Raw genomic sequence first — 16388 nt, 5'->3', positions numbered from 1 at the left:
AAACCCCTCCCCCAGCAACACAAACCCGCCCCCCCAGCAGCCCCACACTAACAAACCCCTCCCCCAGCTACACAAACCCGCCCCCGCCAGCAGCCCCACACTAACCAACCCCTCCCCCAGCAACACAAACCCGCCCCCGCCAGTAGCCCCACACTAACAAACCCCTCCCCCAGCGACACAAACCCGCCCCCGCCAGCAGCCCCACACTAACAAACCCCTCCCCCAGCAACAACAAACCCGCCCCCGCCAGCAGCCCCACACTAACAAACCCCTCCCCCAGCAACACAAACCCGCCCCCGCCAGCAGCCCCACACTAACCAACCCCTCCCCCGGCAACACAAACCCGCCCCGGCCAGCAGCCCCACACTAACAAACCCCTCCCCCAGCTACACAAACCCGCCCCCGCCAGCAGCCCCACACTAACCAACCCCTCCCCCGGCAACAACAAACCCGCCCCCGCCAGCAGCCCCACACTAACCAACCCCTCCCCCGGCAACACAAACCCGCCCCCGCCAGCAGCCCCACACTAACAAACCCCTCCCCCAGCTACACAAACCCGCCCCCGCCAGCAGCCCCACACTAACCAACCCCTCCCCCAGCAACACAAACCCGCCCCCGCCAGCAGCCCCACACTAACAAACCCCTCCCCCGGCAACACAAACCCGCCCCCGCCAGCAGCTCCACACTAACCAACCCCTCCCCCGGCAACACAAACCCGCCCCCGCCAGCAGCCCCACACTAACCAACCCCTCCCCCAGCGACACAAACCCGCCCCCGCCAGCAGCCCCACACTAACCAACCCCTCCCCCGGCAACACAAACCCGCCCCCCAGCAGCTCTACAATGACAAGCTCTCCGCCTCAGGAATCCCTCCCTAAGAAATGCACCGGCCTGGGCAGCCTGGCCGAGCACAGCACCTGCCAGCAGCCCTGCAATAACAAACCCCGCTGCAGAGCCCTACAGCGACCAACAGGTGCAGCCTCGCCACGTATCGCGGGCCCTACAAGAACAAACTGTGCCCGTGTCCCCAGGCTCCCAAATCGCCCACCTGTGCTAAGCGCCTGCCGAACAAGCGGGGTGTGCGGGAGCCCCCAGCCCCAGGGACACAGCGGCAGGCCTGGCCCTGCTCGAGCTCCCCTTGGCCAGGGAAGGGGAAATGGGCCGGGGCCGGGCCGGCGTGTCGTTCCGCCCAAGGCCTGTGGGCAGGAGCCGGCCCGGAGCCCAGCCCGGAGCTCAGGCCGGGACAGGCGGGGGGGACACGGCCTGTGCTGGGGCGTGGAGCACGAGCTGGGAGGGGCGGGGGCGGTGTCAGGACCAGCGGCGGCGGGAGCCGAGCAGGGGTGGGGGGAGGCCACGTTGTTTGTTCCCCGGGGTGGGGGGAGACTTTCTGGTGCAGCCCCCCGGGCCCAGGCGCCGGTGGCAACTGGGGCCTCTGCTGTCCCGGTGCCCTCCGGGAAGGGCTTGATGCCCAGACCCCAAGGCAGCCCGTGGGCCCCGCTCGCCAGGGGGTTGTGCCCTTGCCTGCCCCAGCCTGAGCGAGCCCTGGCCAGGATCCCAGCCCCTCCCCACAGCTCCAGCGCCACCAGCCCCCCTCCCCCGCCCAGCAACCAGGCCGGCTGGGAACGAGGGGACAGTGCTGGGAAAGCACAGCCGTGCTGGTGCCCCCTCACTCCCGACCTGCAGCCCCCCCAAAACCCACAGAGCCGTGCTGGTGCCCCTCACTCCCGACCCGCAGCCCCCAAAACCCACAGAGCCATGCTGGTGCCCCTCACTCCCGACCCGCAGCCCCCCACCCACAGAGCCGTGCTGGTGCCCCTCACTCCCGACCCACAGCCCCCCAAAACCCACAGAGCCGTGCTGGTGCCCCTCACTCCCGACCCGCAGCCCCCCCACCAACCCACAGAGCCGTGCTGGTGCCCCTCACTCCCGACCTGCAGCCCCCCCACCAACCCACAGAGCCGTGCTGGTGCCTCTCACTCCCGACTCGCAGCCCCCAACAACCCACAGAGCCGTGCTGGTGCCCCTCACTCCCGACCCGCAGCCCCCCACCCACAGAGCCGTGCTGGTGCCCCTCACCTCCCGACCCACAGCCCCCCAAAACCCACAGAGCCGTGCTGGTGCCCCTCACTCCCGACCCGCAGCCCCCCAAAACCCACAGAGCCGTGCTGGTGCCCCTCACTCCCGACCCGCAGCCCCCCACCCACAGAGCCGTGCTGGTGCCCCTCACTCCCGACCCACAGCCCGCACCCACAGAGCCGTGCTGGTGCCCCTCACTCCCGACCCGCAGCCCCCCAAAACCCACAGAGCCGTGCTGGTGCCCCTCACTCCCGACCCGCAGCCCCCCCACCAACCCACAGAGCCGTGCTGGTGCCCCTCACTCCCGACCCGCAGCCCCCCACCCACAGAGCCGTGCTGGTGCCCCTCACTCCCGACCCACAGCCCCGCACCCACAGAGCCGTGCTGGTGCCCCTCACTCCCGACCCGCAGCCCCCCCCACCAACCCACAGAGCCGTGCTGGTGCCCCTCACTCCCGACCCGCAGCCTCCACCAACCCACAGAGCCGCGATGGTGCCCCTCACTCCCGACCCGCAGCCCCCCACCAACCCACAGAGCCGCGATGGTGCCCCTCACTCCCGACCCACAGCCCCCGCACCCACAGAGCCGTGCTGGTGCCCCTCACTCCCGACCCGCAGCCCCCACCAACCCACAGAGCCGTGCTGGTGCCCCTCACTCCCGACCCGCAGCCCCCACCAACCCACAGAGCCGTGCTGGTGCCCCCTCACTCCCGACCCGCAGCCCCCCACCCACAGAGCTGTGCTGGTGCCCCTCACTCCCGACCCGCAGCCCCGCACCCACAGAGCCGTGCTGGTGCCCCTCACTCCCGACCCGCAGCCCCCCCACCAACCCACAGAGCCGTGCTGGTGCCCCTCACTCCCGACCCGCAGCCCCCACCAACCCACAGAGCCGCGATGGTGCCCCTCACTCCCGACCTGCAGCCCCCCCACCAACCCACAGAGCCGTGCTGGTGCCCCTCACTCCCGACTCGCAGCCCCCAACAACCCACAGAGCCGTGCTGGTGCCCCTCACTCCCGACCCGCAGCCCCCAACAACCCACAGAGCTGTGCTGGTGCCCCCTCACTCCCGACCCGCAGCCCCCCCACCAACCCACAGAGCCGCGCTGGTGCCCCTCACTCCCGACCCGCAGCCCCCCCGCACCCACAGAGCCGTGCTGGTGCCCCTCACTCCCGACCCGCAACCCCCACCAACCCACAGAGCCGCGCTGGGTGCCCCTCACTCCCGACCCGCAGCCCCCCCGCACCCACAGAGCCGTGCTGGTGCCCCTCACTCCCGACCCGCAGCCCCCACCAACCCACAGAGCCGCGCTGGTGCCCCCTCACTCCCGACCCGCAGCCCCCCACCAACCCACAGAGCCGCGCTGGTGCCCCTCACTCCCGACCCGCAGCCCCCCCGCACCCACAGAGCCGTGCTGGTGCCCCTCACTCCCGACCCGCAGCCCCCCCCACCAACCCACAGAGCCGTGCTGGTGCCCCTAACTCCCGACCCGCAGCCCCCCACGCACAGAGCCGTGCTGGTGCCCCTCACTCCCGACCCGCAGCCCCCCATGCACAGAGCCGTGCTGGTGCCCCTCACTCCCGACCCGCAGCCCCCCACGCACAGAGCCGTGCTGGTGCCCCTCACTCCCGACCCGCAGCCCCCCACGCACAGAGCCGTGCTCCTGACCTGCAGCGCCTCCCCCCGCCCCCAGCTCTCTCAGTGTCCCACAAACCCTGCTATCCCAGCCTTGGGCTTCCCCCATGCCCAGACACAGTGCCCTGCCATGCCCATGCCCCAGTTCTGACCCTACCCCTCTGCATGGTGGGAGCTGAACACATTTTATAGATGTTAATTCAGGTCAGCTAGGAGGGGAATCACTCGCCCCATAGAACAGAAAGGGAAACTGAGGCATGAAGGGGCTAAGATTTGCCCAATATGACATTGAGTCCATGCCTGTGGTGGGAAGAGAATTCACACCCCTCCCCCTCTCTAAGCCACTAGACCCCCACTCTCCTCTCTGAGCTGGGGATAGAACCCAGGAATCCTGGCTCTCAACCCCCCTGCTTTGGACACCACCAGCTCCCCCGTTCCTGTGCAATACCCACATGCCAGGAATGCCACGAGCTGCCCCCAGAGCGGTCACAGGGGGGGTAAAGGGCAGGGGGCAGCACACAGCCCGACCATTGAACTCCGGGTGCCCTGGCCTCCCAGCTGGGCCCACGGGTGGGCACTGGGCTCTGAATGGCGGCACTCCAGGTTCAGGGCTGGGCTGGGCACCTCCCCTCTGCCACGTCCTGTGCTCAGAGCTGCCTGCACAGCGTCCCCCCAGCGTGACCCGGAGACAGCGGGAGTCACGGGACCCCAAAGTACTGGGGAACTGAGGCATGAGACGGGAGGGTCTCACAGGTCACACAGAACTGAAAGGACAGAACCCTGGAGTCCTGACTCCCAGCCCCCCCCACTCGAACCACTAGACCCCACTCCCCTCCATGTGTCCGCCACCCTCTCGAGACCTAAGTGGCTGCCACATCCTGTTGCCAGGGGGTGGCTGGGGCTCAGAGAGCAGAGCCGAAGGAGTGGGTGAGTTGCTCCCACACGATCTGCCCCAGCTCTGCCCTGGAGGGTCCCCTCGAGGGGGGGTGGGGTGAGGGAAGGGAGAGCTGCTCCCCATGAACCTGTGACTGTTAACAGGGGACCCACTCTGCAGGGAGCCGGGCAGAGACTCACTGAGCTCAGAGCAAAATCATGGGCCCTGTCCCTGAGCCAGCGCCCCCTAGAGGGGAAAGGCCCCATGCCCCATTTCCCCCTCCTCCACCCCGAGCCAGCCAGTCCCTGCCCTGGGACTGGATCGGAGCCGGCGCCCCCTAGAGGGGAAAGGCCCCGTGCCCCCATTTCCCCCTCCTCCACCCCGAGCCAGCCAGTCCCCACCCTGGCCTGTTCTCCTTGGGGCTGGTGGCTCTGTGTGGGGCAGGCAGGTCCCGGGGCAGGGAGGGGCCCCACATTGTTGCCAGGTTTTATCATCGGCTCCCAGAATTTCCTGTGGAGGCAGAACAAAGCCTGGGCCGGACCCTCCCCTCCCCCCCAGGCCTGGCTTTCAATGGAGCCTTGTGTGGCCGCCAGCGCTGGACAATGGGCCTCTGTGCGCGGCTGGGCCGGGGGAGCCCCATGGGGCCGGGGTCAGCGGAAACCAGCGTGTGCCTGGGATGGGGACAGGGCAGCAGCCATGGGAGCCAGGATTCCCCACTGCCCCCCTTCCCCCACAGCCCAGCCCCCCGCAGGGCCCCTGCCCCCCTTCCCCCACAGCCCAGGCCCCTGCTAACCCTGCCCCCCCCCCCAGCTCCGCTTGGTGCCCCAGTGCTGACCCGCAGCCCCCTGCTAGCCCAGCCCTGCCCCCGCCCAGCTCCGCCTGGTGCCCCCACTGCTGACCCACAGCCCCCTGCTAGCTCAGCCCTGCCCCCCCCCCAGCTCCGCTTGGTGCCCCCAGTGCTGACCCGCAGCCCCCTGCTAGCCCAGACCTGCCCCAGCCCAGCTCCGCCTGGTGCCCCCGCTGCTGACCCACAGCCCCCTGCTAGCCCAGCCCTGCGCCCCCCAGCTCCGCCTGGTGCCCCCAGTGCTGACCTACAGCCCCCTACTAGCCCAGCCCTGCCCCCCCAGCTCCACCTGGTGCTCCCAGTGCTGACCCGCAGCCCCCTGCTAGCCCAGCCCTGGGCTTCCCCCTCCCCCCAGCTCTGCCTGGCACCTCAAGGGAGTGCAGACAGCCAGGCAGATGGCCAGAAGCGGGTCTGAGGGTCTGTGCTGCTCCTGGTTTTACAGTAAGTTGGGGAAAGGAAGCAACTGAGAGGTGAAAGTCAATCCTGGGGTATCCAGGCCCCAAGTGTGGGGGGGGGGGCGAAGGCCCAGCACAGCTGCTGCCCCCCGCAGCGGGGGTGGTGGTGCCTGGGGCGGGTCTCCTCTGATCTCCCTGCAGGGGGCTGTGGGGAGCTGTCAGGGCAGGACCACCCACCCCAGGCCTCTGCCTTTCACTGTTGAGCGGTTCCCACAGTGCAGAGCCAGGCAGGACAGCCAGGGCTGGCAGTGTGCCCCAAATTCCTGCCCGGGCACCACGCAAGCCCCATTGTGCTTCCCCAAGGGACTGGCACCAGCCCCACTCCCCCCGCAGCAAAGGCGCCTTGAACAGGCAGCCAAGAGCCGGTGAGGAGGGGCAGAGACTGGCCAGCAGCATCCACTGAATGGCTGCATGGGCAGGGACGGCGTGCCCGGTGCTGAGCTGCGTGGAGCAGCTGGGGAACAGCTGCAAATAATGCCGCAAAAGTTCAGGGCAGGAAGTGAGGAATCCAGCTGCAGCTGATGGGGATTTGCACAAGCTGCAGTTTAGACGTGACACAAATACACTGCCTGGGACAATCCATCTTCAGTGTCCCCATAGCACAGTGCCCCTTACTGAGCCCCCAAAGCACAGCGCTCATGGCTGAGCCCCCCACCCTGCTCCCTGCAGCACAGCGCCCCTGTCACGGACTCCTAGGTCATGCCCACTTTTGGCCCGTGCAGTCCCTGGGGAGAACCCCCTTCAGTGCGACAGCCCTTCTCGGGGGTCCACTCTCTCTTGGGGGTTAAGCTCCTCCGGCCCCTGGGACTGCACCTCTCTGAGCCTTAGCACGCTTGTCTCTCGCCGTGGGCCCCTCAGGGAGTCCACTCGCTCTGGACCCCTGGGACCACCCACTCCCAGAGGGAATAATGCACCCTGTTCTCCAGACCAGAGCGACTCTCAGCCAGCGTAACACAGGAGAGTTTATTGAGCATCTGAACCCAGCACAGGAAACTCTCAGGACCTCAGGCCTGGCCTCCCCCAGCAAAGCACATCTAGGGGTCTCCCCTGCATCCAGGGGGGCTCTGCCTGCTCCCTCTCTCCAGTCCCGAGCCCCCCTGCTTCCCCACTGGGCATCTGATATCACCTGCCCCAAGCCCCACCTCTGTCCATTGTCTTTTCTCCAGGTAAACAGGGTCACCTGGGCCTCCTTTGCTCTCATCCGTCCTTTGTTCCCCTCTGGCTGGAACCGGCTGGTCAGGTCACCGGGGTCCTCTCTCCGCAGCCCATTGTCCTCCCACTGGCCAGAACCGGAACTGGTGACTCCCGAGCTGGGCCTCCCAGTCACCAGTCGCTGGGGTGTCCATTCTCCAGGCTGCTCGCTGGCCCTCTGTAACAACAACCCCCCTCCCCCACCACCTCGTTAAACCAGTAACACCCAGGGAAACTGAGTCCCACCCCCTCTGCATGCAAACCATTGAAAACAACAAGAAAAGCCCCTGCTTCATCACAGCCCCCTGCTGAGCCCCCTGCTCCCTGCAGCCCAGCGCCCCCTACTGACCCCCTGCCCTGCTCCCTGCAGCCCAGCGCCCCCTGCTGAGCCCCTGCCCCGCTCCCTGCAGCACAGCGCCCCCTGCTGAGCCCCTGCCCCGCTCCCTGCAGCACAGCGCCCCCTGCTGAGCCCGGGTTCTCCTGCCAGCTGTGGAAGGGGAGTTGGGCTCTCATGTTTAGAGCCAGGACCTATGAGATCTAACGATGAGGTCCAAGGGTGCTGGAACAATTTTTATCATGGGGGTGCTGAGAGCCATTGAACCAAACTGTAAACCTGTATAATACGGAAACCACTTCAAGACGGGGTGCTGCAGCATCCCCCGCATCCCTAGTTCCAGCACCTATGACGAGACCCCAGCTCCCCGCCCTGAACTGGGGAGAGAACCCAGGAGCCTTGGCTCCCAGCTGATGATCCATCCTGCCCACACCAGGTCTCGCTGTTAAAGTGAATGGAGGTCCCCAGTCCTGCTGCTGGCACCCCCATGGCAGGGCTGGAGGTGCCCATCACCGGTTCTTTAACCTTTCCCAGCATCAGCTGCAGCACCGGTGTCACGGAGTGTGGGGGAGTCCAGGCCCTGCACCCCTCTTCCTGGGATTCACTGAGACCCTCAGCCAGCCAGTAAAACGGAAGGTTTATTGGACAACTGGGACATAGTCTCAAACAGAGCTTGTGGGTACAACCAGGATCCCTCAGTCAAGTTCTTCTGGGGGAGCAGGGAGCTTAGACCCCAGGCCTGGGGTTCCCTGTGTTCCACCACCCAGCCCCAAACTGAAACTAAACCCCCCAGCAGGTTCCCTTCTGCAGCCTCTGTGCAGTTTCCTGGGCAGAGGTGTCACCTCCCCCTCCCCCTCCTGGCTCAGGTGACAGGCTCTCAGGTCTCCCATCCCTAGGGCACATTCCCAGGTCAACGCTCCCCCCTCCCTGCTGCCTCACATCGTCACAACCTGCCCTCCCGCTTTATCTCCAGGGGCCAGGCTGTGCCAGGGCTCTCGCTGCTGGGCAACGTCCGCATCTGGGAACGGCAAATACAGAGCTGGGAGGGAATGTCCTGAACACACAGACAACTAGGACCTGCTCCCGGCCCTGGGCTCCCTGCCGGTGCCCCTCACTCCCGACCTGCAGCCCCTACTGGCCCAGTCCCACCAGCCCCCTCACTTTTGCCCCAGAGCCCTGACAGCCCCCCTCACTCCGGCCCCACCGACCCAGTCCTGCCTGCCCCTCTCACTCCCACCCCACAGCCCCACCGGCCCAGCCCTGCTGGTGCCCCTCACTCCCGACCCACAGCCCCTGCCGGCCCAGCCTGTCCTGCCTGCACTCCTCACTCTCAACCTGCAGCCATTGCTAGCCCAGGAATCCCTCATTGAATGTTGACTTCTAGCATGCTGCATAATCCTGCAATTCTATTACCCACAACCACCCAGGAACTCAGGGCCCCCCAACCCCACTCCCCTCACAGAGGCAGGGCAAGAACCCAGGAGTCCTGACTCCCAGCCTGCCTGCTCTAACCCACCAGACCCCACTCCCCTCACAGAGCTGGGGAGAGAACCCAAGAGTCCTGGCTCCCACTCTGACACTTTGCAGCACTGAAACACAAGAGGGGACCACACAGAGACCTCCAAACTCGTCTCCATGGTGCCCGGCCCCCGAGGGGCTGCCCGATCCCTGCTGCGGTGCCTGGATCAGCTCCTGACTGGCTGAGGTGGAGGATCTAGGCTCAACCCTCCCCCACCTTGGAGCCCAGGCAGCCAGACCTGTCTCCACCTGCCTGGGTGTGGTCTGGACCCTGCCCTACTTAACCAGCTGAGCCAGGAGAGGGCTGAGCTGTATTGTCCCTGCCTAGCTGCTGTTGCTGCTCTGCCCTGGGTAAGTCACCTGGTACTGCCCTTACTGGGCTGGGGGATCCTGGCCCTAGTGTGGAGCTGCAGCCTGTTGCTGGGCTGCTGGTGGCAGATTGTCTGGGTGTGGGGCAGGTTGCCCTGGGAGTGGGTATTGGGGTGAATGTGCTGAGCGCCGGGGTGAATGTGCTGAGCGCCTGGCTTCTATTCCTGACTTGGCTGCTGGCACCCCAGGCTGGCCTTGCTCTGTGCCTCAGTTTCCCCATCTGTAAAGTGGGGAGGATAAGGCCAAGAAGGCCAATGGCATTTTGGGATGTATAAGTAGGGGCATTGCCAGCAGATCAAGGGACGTGATCGTTCCCCTCTATTTGACACTGGTGAGGCCTCATCTGGAGTACTGTGTCCAGTTTTGGGCCCCACACTACAAGAAGGATGTGGAAAAATTAGAAAGAGTCCAGCGGAGGGCAACAAAAATGATTAGGGGACTGGAACACATGAGTTTTGAGGAGAGGCTGAGGGAACTGGGATTGTTTAGTCTGCGGAAGAGAAGAGTGAGGGGGGATTTGATAGCTGCTTTCAACTACCTGAAAGGGGGTTCCTAAGAGGATGGATCTAGACTGTTCTCAGTGGTAGGAGATGACAGAACAAGGAGTAATGGTCTCAAGTTGCAGTGGGGGAGGTTTAGGTTGGATATTAGGAAAAACTTTTTCACTAGGAGGGTGGTGAAACACTGGAATGCGTTGCCTAGGGAGGTGGTGGAATCTCCTTCCTTAGAAGTTTTTAAGGTCAGGCTTGACAAAGCCCTGGCTGGGATGCTTTAGTTGGGGATCGGTCTTGCTTTGAGCAGGGGGTTGGACTAGATGACCTCCTGAGGTCCCTTCCAACCCTGAGATTCTATGATCTGCCCTCTACAAGTTAAAATGCTACAGGAGGGATGCTGGGTTGTGGGGGGGTCTGTGCAGTGCCGGGAGGGGAGGGGAGGGGAGGGGGGGGCCCTGATCTGTGGGGCGGGGAAGGGGTCTGTGCGGGGCCTGGAGAGGGTGCAGTATTTCCCATTATGGAGAGGGTGCAGTATTTCCCATTACGTCCTCAAAGATCCTGGGGGCCAGGGCTGCCCCTGCCCCGTGTCAATGGCTGTTCTGGGTGGCCAGCTCAGCACTGAGGTTCTAGAGCTCTGAGGTCCCGGTGGGCAGGTGCCTGGCACTGGGGTAGCGATGCCTGGTGCTGGCTGAGGGGGTTGCACTGCAATGTGAAAATGACCTGAGGCAGGCCTGGTTCACTGGGATTGTTACTGGAATTATTAATCCTGCCCCAGCTGGGGACTAAGGGGTTACTGCTCTAGGGGGTTGCCTAGAAACACGATTAGCCTGAGCCGTGCTGCACCCTCAGCCTACCAGCTCCTGCCAGCAATGGGGAGAGAACCCAGGCGTCCTGGCTCCAAGCTCCCCTGGTCTAACCCCTAGACCCCACTCTCCTCCCCAAGCCAGGGAAAGAACCCAGGCGTCCTGGTCTAATCCCTAGACCCCACTCTCCTCCCCAGGCCAGGGAAAGAACCCAGGACTCCGGGCACCCAGCCAGCTCCCTCCCCTCCCCAGGGCAGAGCTGTGGTGGGCTGGACCCTTTGCTGCCCCAGGCGCCTCTGGGGCAGGGCAGAAAGAGGGGACCCTGGGAGGTGGGTTTCTATGGGCCACACCCTGGCCTGGCTCCCTGTGCAGCGGGATCAGCCAGCTCTGAGGCCTCAGGCTAGGGAGACACCCTAACCCTGGAATCCGCCCCCGGGGAATCCTGGCAGCTCCCTGCCGCTCCCACAGCCCCAGCTGGCTCTAGGAGCGGGAGGTAGCTGAGCGCAGCGGCCCCCCTGCCCAGCAGACACAGGCTGAGCGGGAGCTGACAGCTGGTTGACGAAACCAGACAAATCCAGACTAGCCAGGGGATCCCTTTGCTCCTGGGAGAGGAATTCACCTTTGGCACAACGGCCTCAGGGTTGGGGTGGGGCTGGGCTGGGCGGGTTCTCCCTCGCTTGGAGACAGGGCGGCCTACTGGGTAGCTTGGATTGAGTCCTGGTCCTTCTCTGTGCCTCAGTTTCCTCAGTTGTACTGGGAGACCGTGATATCGGCCTGCTCAGAGCCCTACTGATGAGAAGTGCTAGGTGGGGGCTGGGGGCCATCCTGACACCCAGACTGGGCATCTGGGGCTTGAGTCCCTGGGATGTCCTACTGGGGTGACTTGACCGGGGCAGTTCAATGGCTCCAGGTGTCCCAGCCCTGCCTTCGGGGGGCACTCTCCATCTGGGGGCAGAGCTGAACCCTGGCCATGTGATGCTGGTGGGGCAGGGCTCAATCCCAGCCTGGTTCAGGGGTGTCGGACTGTCTCCTGTGTTGGAGTGACCCCCCCCCGGCCCTCCCCTCTGCGCCTTACCCCAATGGTACAGACCTGACCCTGGCTGCAGCTCTGCCAGCAAATATAGCACCTCTAGGAGAGGGGGCAAGGTTAAGGATGACGGGGAGGAGTTAAGGACATTCCAGCTCTGCCAGCTGCTATGACCTCCAGCTGCTATGACCTCCTTGGGAGAAGGGGGTGGGTTAAGGCTTGGCTGAGGGATGTCATCTCTCTTGTCCTGGAGGGGGCTGGGTGGGTGGCCTAGTCTCTGGGGGAGCAGGGCTAAGGGGCCCTGGGTGCCTGGCTTGTGGGGAGGAGCCTGTTGAGCTGGCTGAGGCCCTCCCACCTTTCCAGAGCTGGGGGAGGAGCTCCCTGTCCCATTGCCAGTCCTAGCCTATCTTCTACCATGTGCCACCCTTTGGACCCCTGCCCTGCTGTGATGGGGGCATGTGTGCCCTGGTGCTGCTCGGGCTTGGCGTTGCCCCCACTCCCCCATCTGAGCACTGGGGAATTGGCCCAAGGGCCACTCAGAGCAGAAGGGGAGGATGCTGACCCAGAGAGGTGCAGCAAGCCAGTGGCACAGCCAGGATGGAACCCAGGTGTCCTGGCTCCCCTCCCACCCTCAGCTCTAACCACTGAACCCCACTCCCCTCCCAGAGCCAGGGATAGAACCCAGGAGTCCTGATCCAGCCCTGGCTATGCTCCCCACCACCCCACACGCTTTGTGGACCGTTTCTGGCCAGTTGCATTGGCCCCTCAGGGAGTCCACTGGCTCTGGGCTCCCGGGGCCTCCATGCCCAGAGGGAGCAAAGCAGCCTCGGTCTCTAGCCTGCAGGGACTCCCAGCCAGCGTAACACAGGAGGGTTTATTGAGCATCTGAACCCAGCAGAGGAAACTCTCTGGGCCTCAGGCCTGGCCTCCCCCAGCAAAGCACATCTAGGTCTCTCCTGCATCCAGGGGGGCTCTGCCTGCTCCCTCGCCAGTCCAGCAGCCCCCTCCTTCCCGCCGACCATCCTATATCCCCTTCCCCAACAGCTCGGCTCCTGTCCTTTGTCCTCCGTCGCAGGTAAACGGGGCACTGGGCCCCTCTCTCTTCCGTCCTTTGTTCCCCTCTGGCTGCAACCGGCTGGTCAGGTCACTGGGGTCCTCTCTCCGGACCCCGCAGCCCTTTGTCCTCCCACTGGCCAGAGCCAGCTGCCTGCCAAGCTGGGCTGGGCCTCCTGGTTGCTAGGATACCGCATCTCCAGGCCATTCTCTGGGGGTCCCGGCTGCGAGGTGGGGTCCCAGGCAGGGCTCTGCGCGCTCGGCTGACTGACCTCGCCGGTTACGAACCCACGGCCCCAGCTGGGGAGAGAGCGAGCGCCCTCAACTGACAGAAGAAGCCTTCATGTCTAGGGGGCACCGCTCTGATCCAGCCCCAGGGTGGGGGCTAGCTGGCGGGGGGCAGGAGGCAATGGGGCCTTTTACTGCTAGGGGGCACCACTCTGATCCGGCCCCAGGGTGGGGGGGAATGGGGCCTTTTACCGCTAGGGGGCACCAGCTCTGATCCGGCCCCAGGGTGGGGGGGAATGGGGCCTTTTACCGCTAGGGGGCACCACTCTGATCTGGCCCCAGGGTGGGGGGGAATGGGGCCTTTTACCGCTAGGGGGCACCAGCTCTGATCCGGCCCCAGGGCGGGGCTGGCTGGTGGTTAGGGGAGGGGGTGGGAAATGTGACACGGGGGCCCAGGCAGATGTTGGTTTAACGTTGGGGAGTGAGGTTTGGGGGGGACCCAGGAGTCCTGGTGCTGGCCCCTTCTCAGCTCTAACTGCCCTGCCCCTTTGTGTAGGGACCTGCCCCCCAGACGCGGTTCCAGGATGCAGCCAGTGACCACCGGCCTCCTGCTGCTCTTGGCAGGTGAGAAGCTCCCCACAGCGCCCCCTGCTGGAAGAGGCTGGGGCTGGAGTAGCCAGGAGCTCCCCCTCTGCCAGCTCTCCTGCCCTGCTCCCCACAGCGCCCCCTGCTGGGAGTCCAATGCTATTTTCTCTTTCAGCAGCGTTTCCTGCCCTGAAGGCTGAACACCCTATGGGTGAGTTCACCCTCTGCTCTCCTGCTGCCAGCATGGTCCTGAGCTGCCCTGGGAGGTGGGAGGGAGCAGAGGGGACTCACTGGGGGTAGGGTGGCGGGGGCATTTAAGCCTGGGCTGTCACTCCTCTGATGGGGTGGGAACGGTAGAGGCCTAAGGAAAATGGAGCAGCTGGGGGAAGGATACCAGCCTGGATTGGTCCAAGGAACCCAGGAGTCCTGACTCCAAGCCCCCACTCCTGCTCTAACCCAGTGGAGACCCCACGCCCCTGCCAGAGCTGGGGGTAGAACCCAGGAGTCCTGGCCTCATGACCCTAACTCTTTCGTTTCTGCCCTATGCCAGATCCAGCAAGCCCCTTCTTTTATGGTAAGTGCTGCTCCTGCCATCTCTCTCCACTGGCATCTCCCGGGGCAGGACCCCGCCAGCTGAGCCTGGCACAGGGAGGGGCTGGACTAGCCAGGCCAGTCTCCTGCCCTCTCATGGGGAGCTGGGAAGTAGCCTGGGATGGGCTGTGGAGAGCCCTCACTGGACCAAGGGGTGGGGGAGGGAGGGAGGGAGGATGGATTGGATGGGGGGAAGAGGGTGGGGGAGTGGAGGGATTTGGGGATCTAGTTGGGGGTTCTGGGTGTGGGAGGATAGGGGAGTCAGGGATGGGAGGGATTCAGGGGATGTGGTGTTGGGCGGGGAGGAATTGGGGGGCAGGGGGATGGAGGGATTTGAGGGATGTGGTGTCAAGTGGAAGGATTTGGGGGGGATTTGGTGGGGATTCAGGGGACATGATTGGGTAGGGGGATTTCATGGGGGGGTTGGGGGACATGGTGTTGGGTAGGGGGATTTGTGGGGATGTGGTGTTGGGCAGGGGGATGGGGGGTTCGGGGAATGTGGTGTTGGGTGAGGGGTTCTGGGGGTGGATCTGGGAGCATGGGGGTGGGGGTATATCTGAGCTGCCCCTCTGCAGCAGAGGGAGATGATTTAGGGGTCCCCGTAGGCCAGGTTCTTATGGCTCTTCTTCCCCCAGACTGGCACCGCCTGCGGGTCGGGGGGCTGATCGCCGCCGCCGTTCTCTGCACCCTGGGGATTGTCGTGCTGCTCAGTGAGTGGGGTGGGGGCAGGGACTGGGGAGGGGGTCTCAGCACCCAGCAGGTGAGGGTTGGCTGGGGGTGTCCCAGGGCCCTAGGAAGGTAGTGGGGGGGCCTCAGAACTGGGACAGTGTCCCAGTGTCCATGGGGTGATGGGGAGGGGGGTGTCCCTGTGCCCTAGGGGTGTCTCGGCAGCAGGAGGGTGGAGGTGGGGTGGGGATGTTCTGGCACCTGAGGAAATTGGGGATTGTCTGCACTGAGCATCTGTCACTAGCGGTGGGGGGGGGCAGTGATGGGGGGCAGCTGTTCCTGGGTGGAGGGGATCACTGCTTCTCCCCCACCAGGTTTGTGTCTAACCCTCCCTCCCCCCCTTTTTTTTTTCCCTAGGTGGAAAATGCAAATGCAAATTTAACCGCAAAGCCAGGTAGGGGGTGGGGTCTGGGGGGGTCAAGGGGGGGGTCATGCTACACTTTGGAAGAGGTGGGGTCATGCTGTGGCTGGGGATGCAGGGGGTTCTGCTGGGGGTGTGTGGTGTGAATTGGGGGAACCAGTGGGGGTGGGGTAGTGAGGAGGGGGCATGGTGTGTGGGTGGAAGGGTCATGGAGGGGTCATGGCTGGGGAAGTGGGAGGTCGTGGTGTTGGGGGGGGGGGGTAACGTTCCAAATGCCCATAACCCCCTCTCTTCCTCCTCAGCCGGCGACCAAATGAGCCCCTGCACCTCATCACCCCTGGTAAGTCCCCCAACCCCTCTCCCTTTCCTGGTTGGCCCAGGGGGGATGCATTGGATTCTGGGGGGTGGGAAGGGGATCTCTAAACTTGTCACCCTGACCCTTGTGGGCCTCCTTCTGCTTCCCTATGTCGCCCCCTACTGGCTGCTGGCGGGAGAGACCTCTCAGGCTGCAGAGGGGAGGGGGCCCTATGTGGGGCTAGTGGGTTGCATGTTTTTCCCCACCCCCAGCTCCACAGACTGCTCCCATGGCTCCTTTGTAAGCGGGTCTGTTCCTCTTTTTCCCCCACCCCCATCTCTCCGCAGGCAGCACCAGTAACTGCTGAACCAGGATGGTCCCGGTGCCAGGTCTCGCCCGGGGCGCTGGCTCCTTGCTGGGACATCCCGTCCCCCCACCCTCCCCATCTAGGAAAGCGGGAGGGGGAGAAGTTTTTTAACTGAACTTTCCACGCTGTGGAATAAAAGTCTCCTGAGCTTGAAACCCTGAGCAAGTCATGGGTGCCTTTCCCCGCTGTGGGGCACCAGCTTCCATCCAGCCTGGCGGGGGACAGGACTGGCTGACTTGAGGGGGGGCAGGGAATGGGACAAGGGGCCTTTCCCTTCTAGAGGGCGCCAGCTCCCATCTGGCCCCAGGGCAGGGAGGTAGGACAAGTGGGCTCTCCCCCTCTAGGGGGCGCTGGCTCTGGTGTAGGGAAGGCCCCGGTGGCTATGGGGCAGAAAACCAGCAGGAGAACCCCAGGAAAGCTCCTAGTTCCAGCAGAGTGTGAGGAACCTGCAGCGTCCCATGAAAATGCGTTGAATTGGCTGAACTCTTGATGAAGCCCTGGCTGGGCTGGCCAGAAGCCTGGGGGCCAGGCCCTGCGCTCAGTGCACACCTAACTACTGGCCAAGA

General features: G+C 64.7%; 1 protein-coding gene across 5 annotated transcripts; it reads left to right on the top strand.

Moving 5' to 3' along the window:
* The first annotated feature begins 838 nt into the window (after nucleotides 1–838).
* On the top strand, nucleotides 839–15977 carry FXYD3 (FXYD domain containing ion transport regulator 3). 5 transcript variants are annotated; one of them, XM_077841091.1, is made up of 9 exons: nucleotides 839–972; nucleotides 8993–9274; nucleotides 13454–13521; nucleotides 13658–13693; nucleotides 14033–14056; nucleotides 14709–14783; nucleotides 15157–15193; nucleotides 15463–15500; nucleotides 15803–15977. In XM_077841091.1, exons 3-9 carry the CDS (start codon nucleotides 13482–13484, stop codon nucleotides 15820–15822), a joined length of 270 nt encoding a protein of 89 aa, XP_077697217.1. In that variant the 5' UTR covers nucleotides 839–972; nucleotides 8993–9274; nucleotides 13454–13481; the 3' UTR covers nucleotides 15823–15977. The 5 variants fall into 5 exon arrangements, with proteins under 5 accessions (XP_077697217.1, XP_077697220.1, XP_077697218.1 ...); XM_077841094.1 differs by lacking the exon at nucleotides 8993–9274 and having other exon boundaries at nucleotides 13661–13693; XM_077841092.1 differs by lacking the exon at nucleotides 8993–9274.
* Nucleotides 15978–16388: the final 411 nt, after the last annotated feature.

The sequence above is a fragment of the Eretmochelys imbricata genome, chromosome 24 (genome assembly GCF_965152235.1).
Source record: "Eretmochelys imbricata isolate rEreImb1 chromosome 24, rEreImb1.hap1, whole genome shotgun sequence".
NCBI classification, from domain to species: Eukaryota; Metazoa; Chordata; order Testudines; family Cheloniidae; genus Eretmochelys; species Eretmochelys imbricata.
This window is presented reverse-complemented; position numbering and strand designations above follow the sequence as displayed.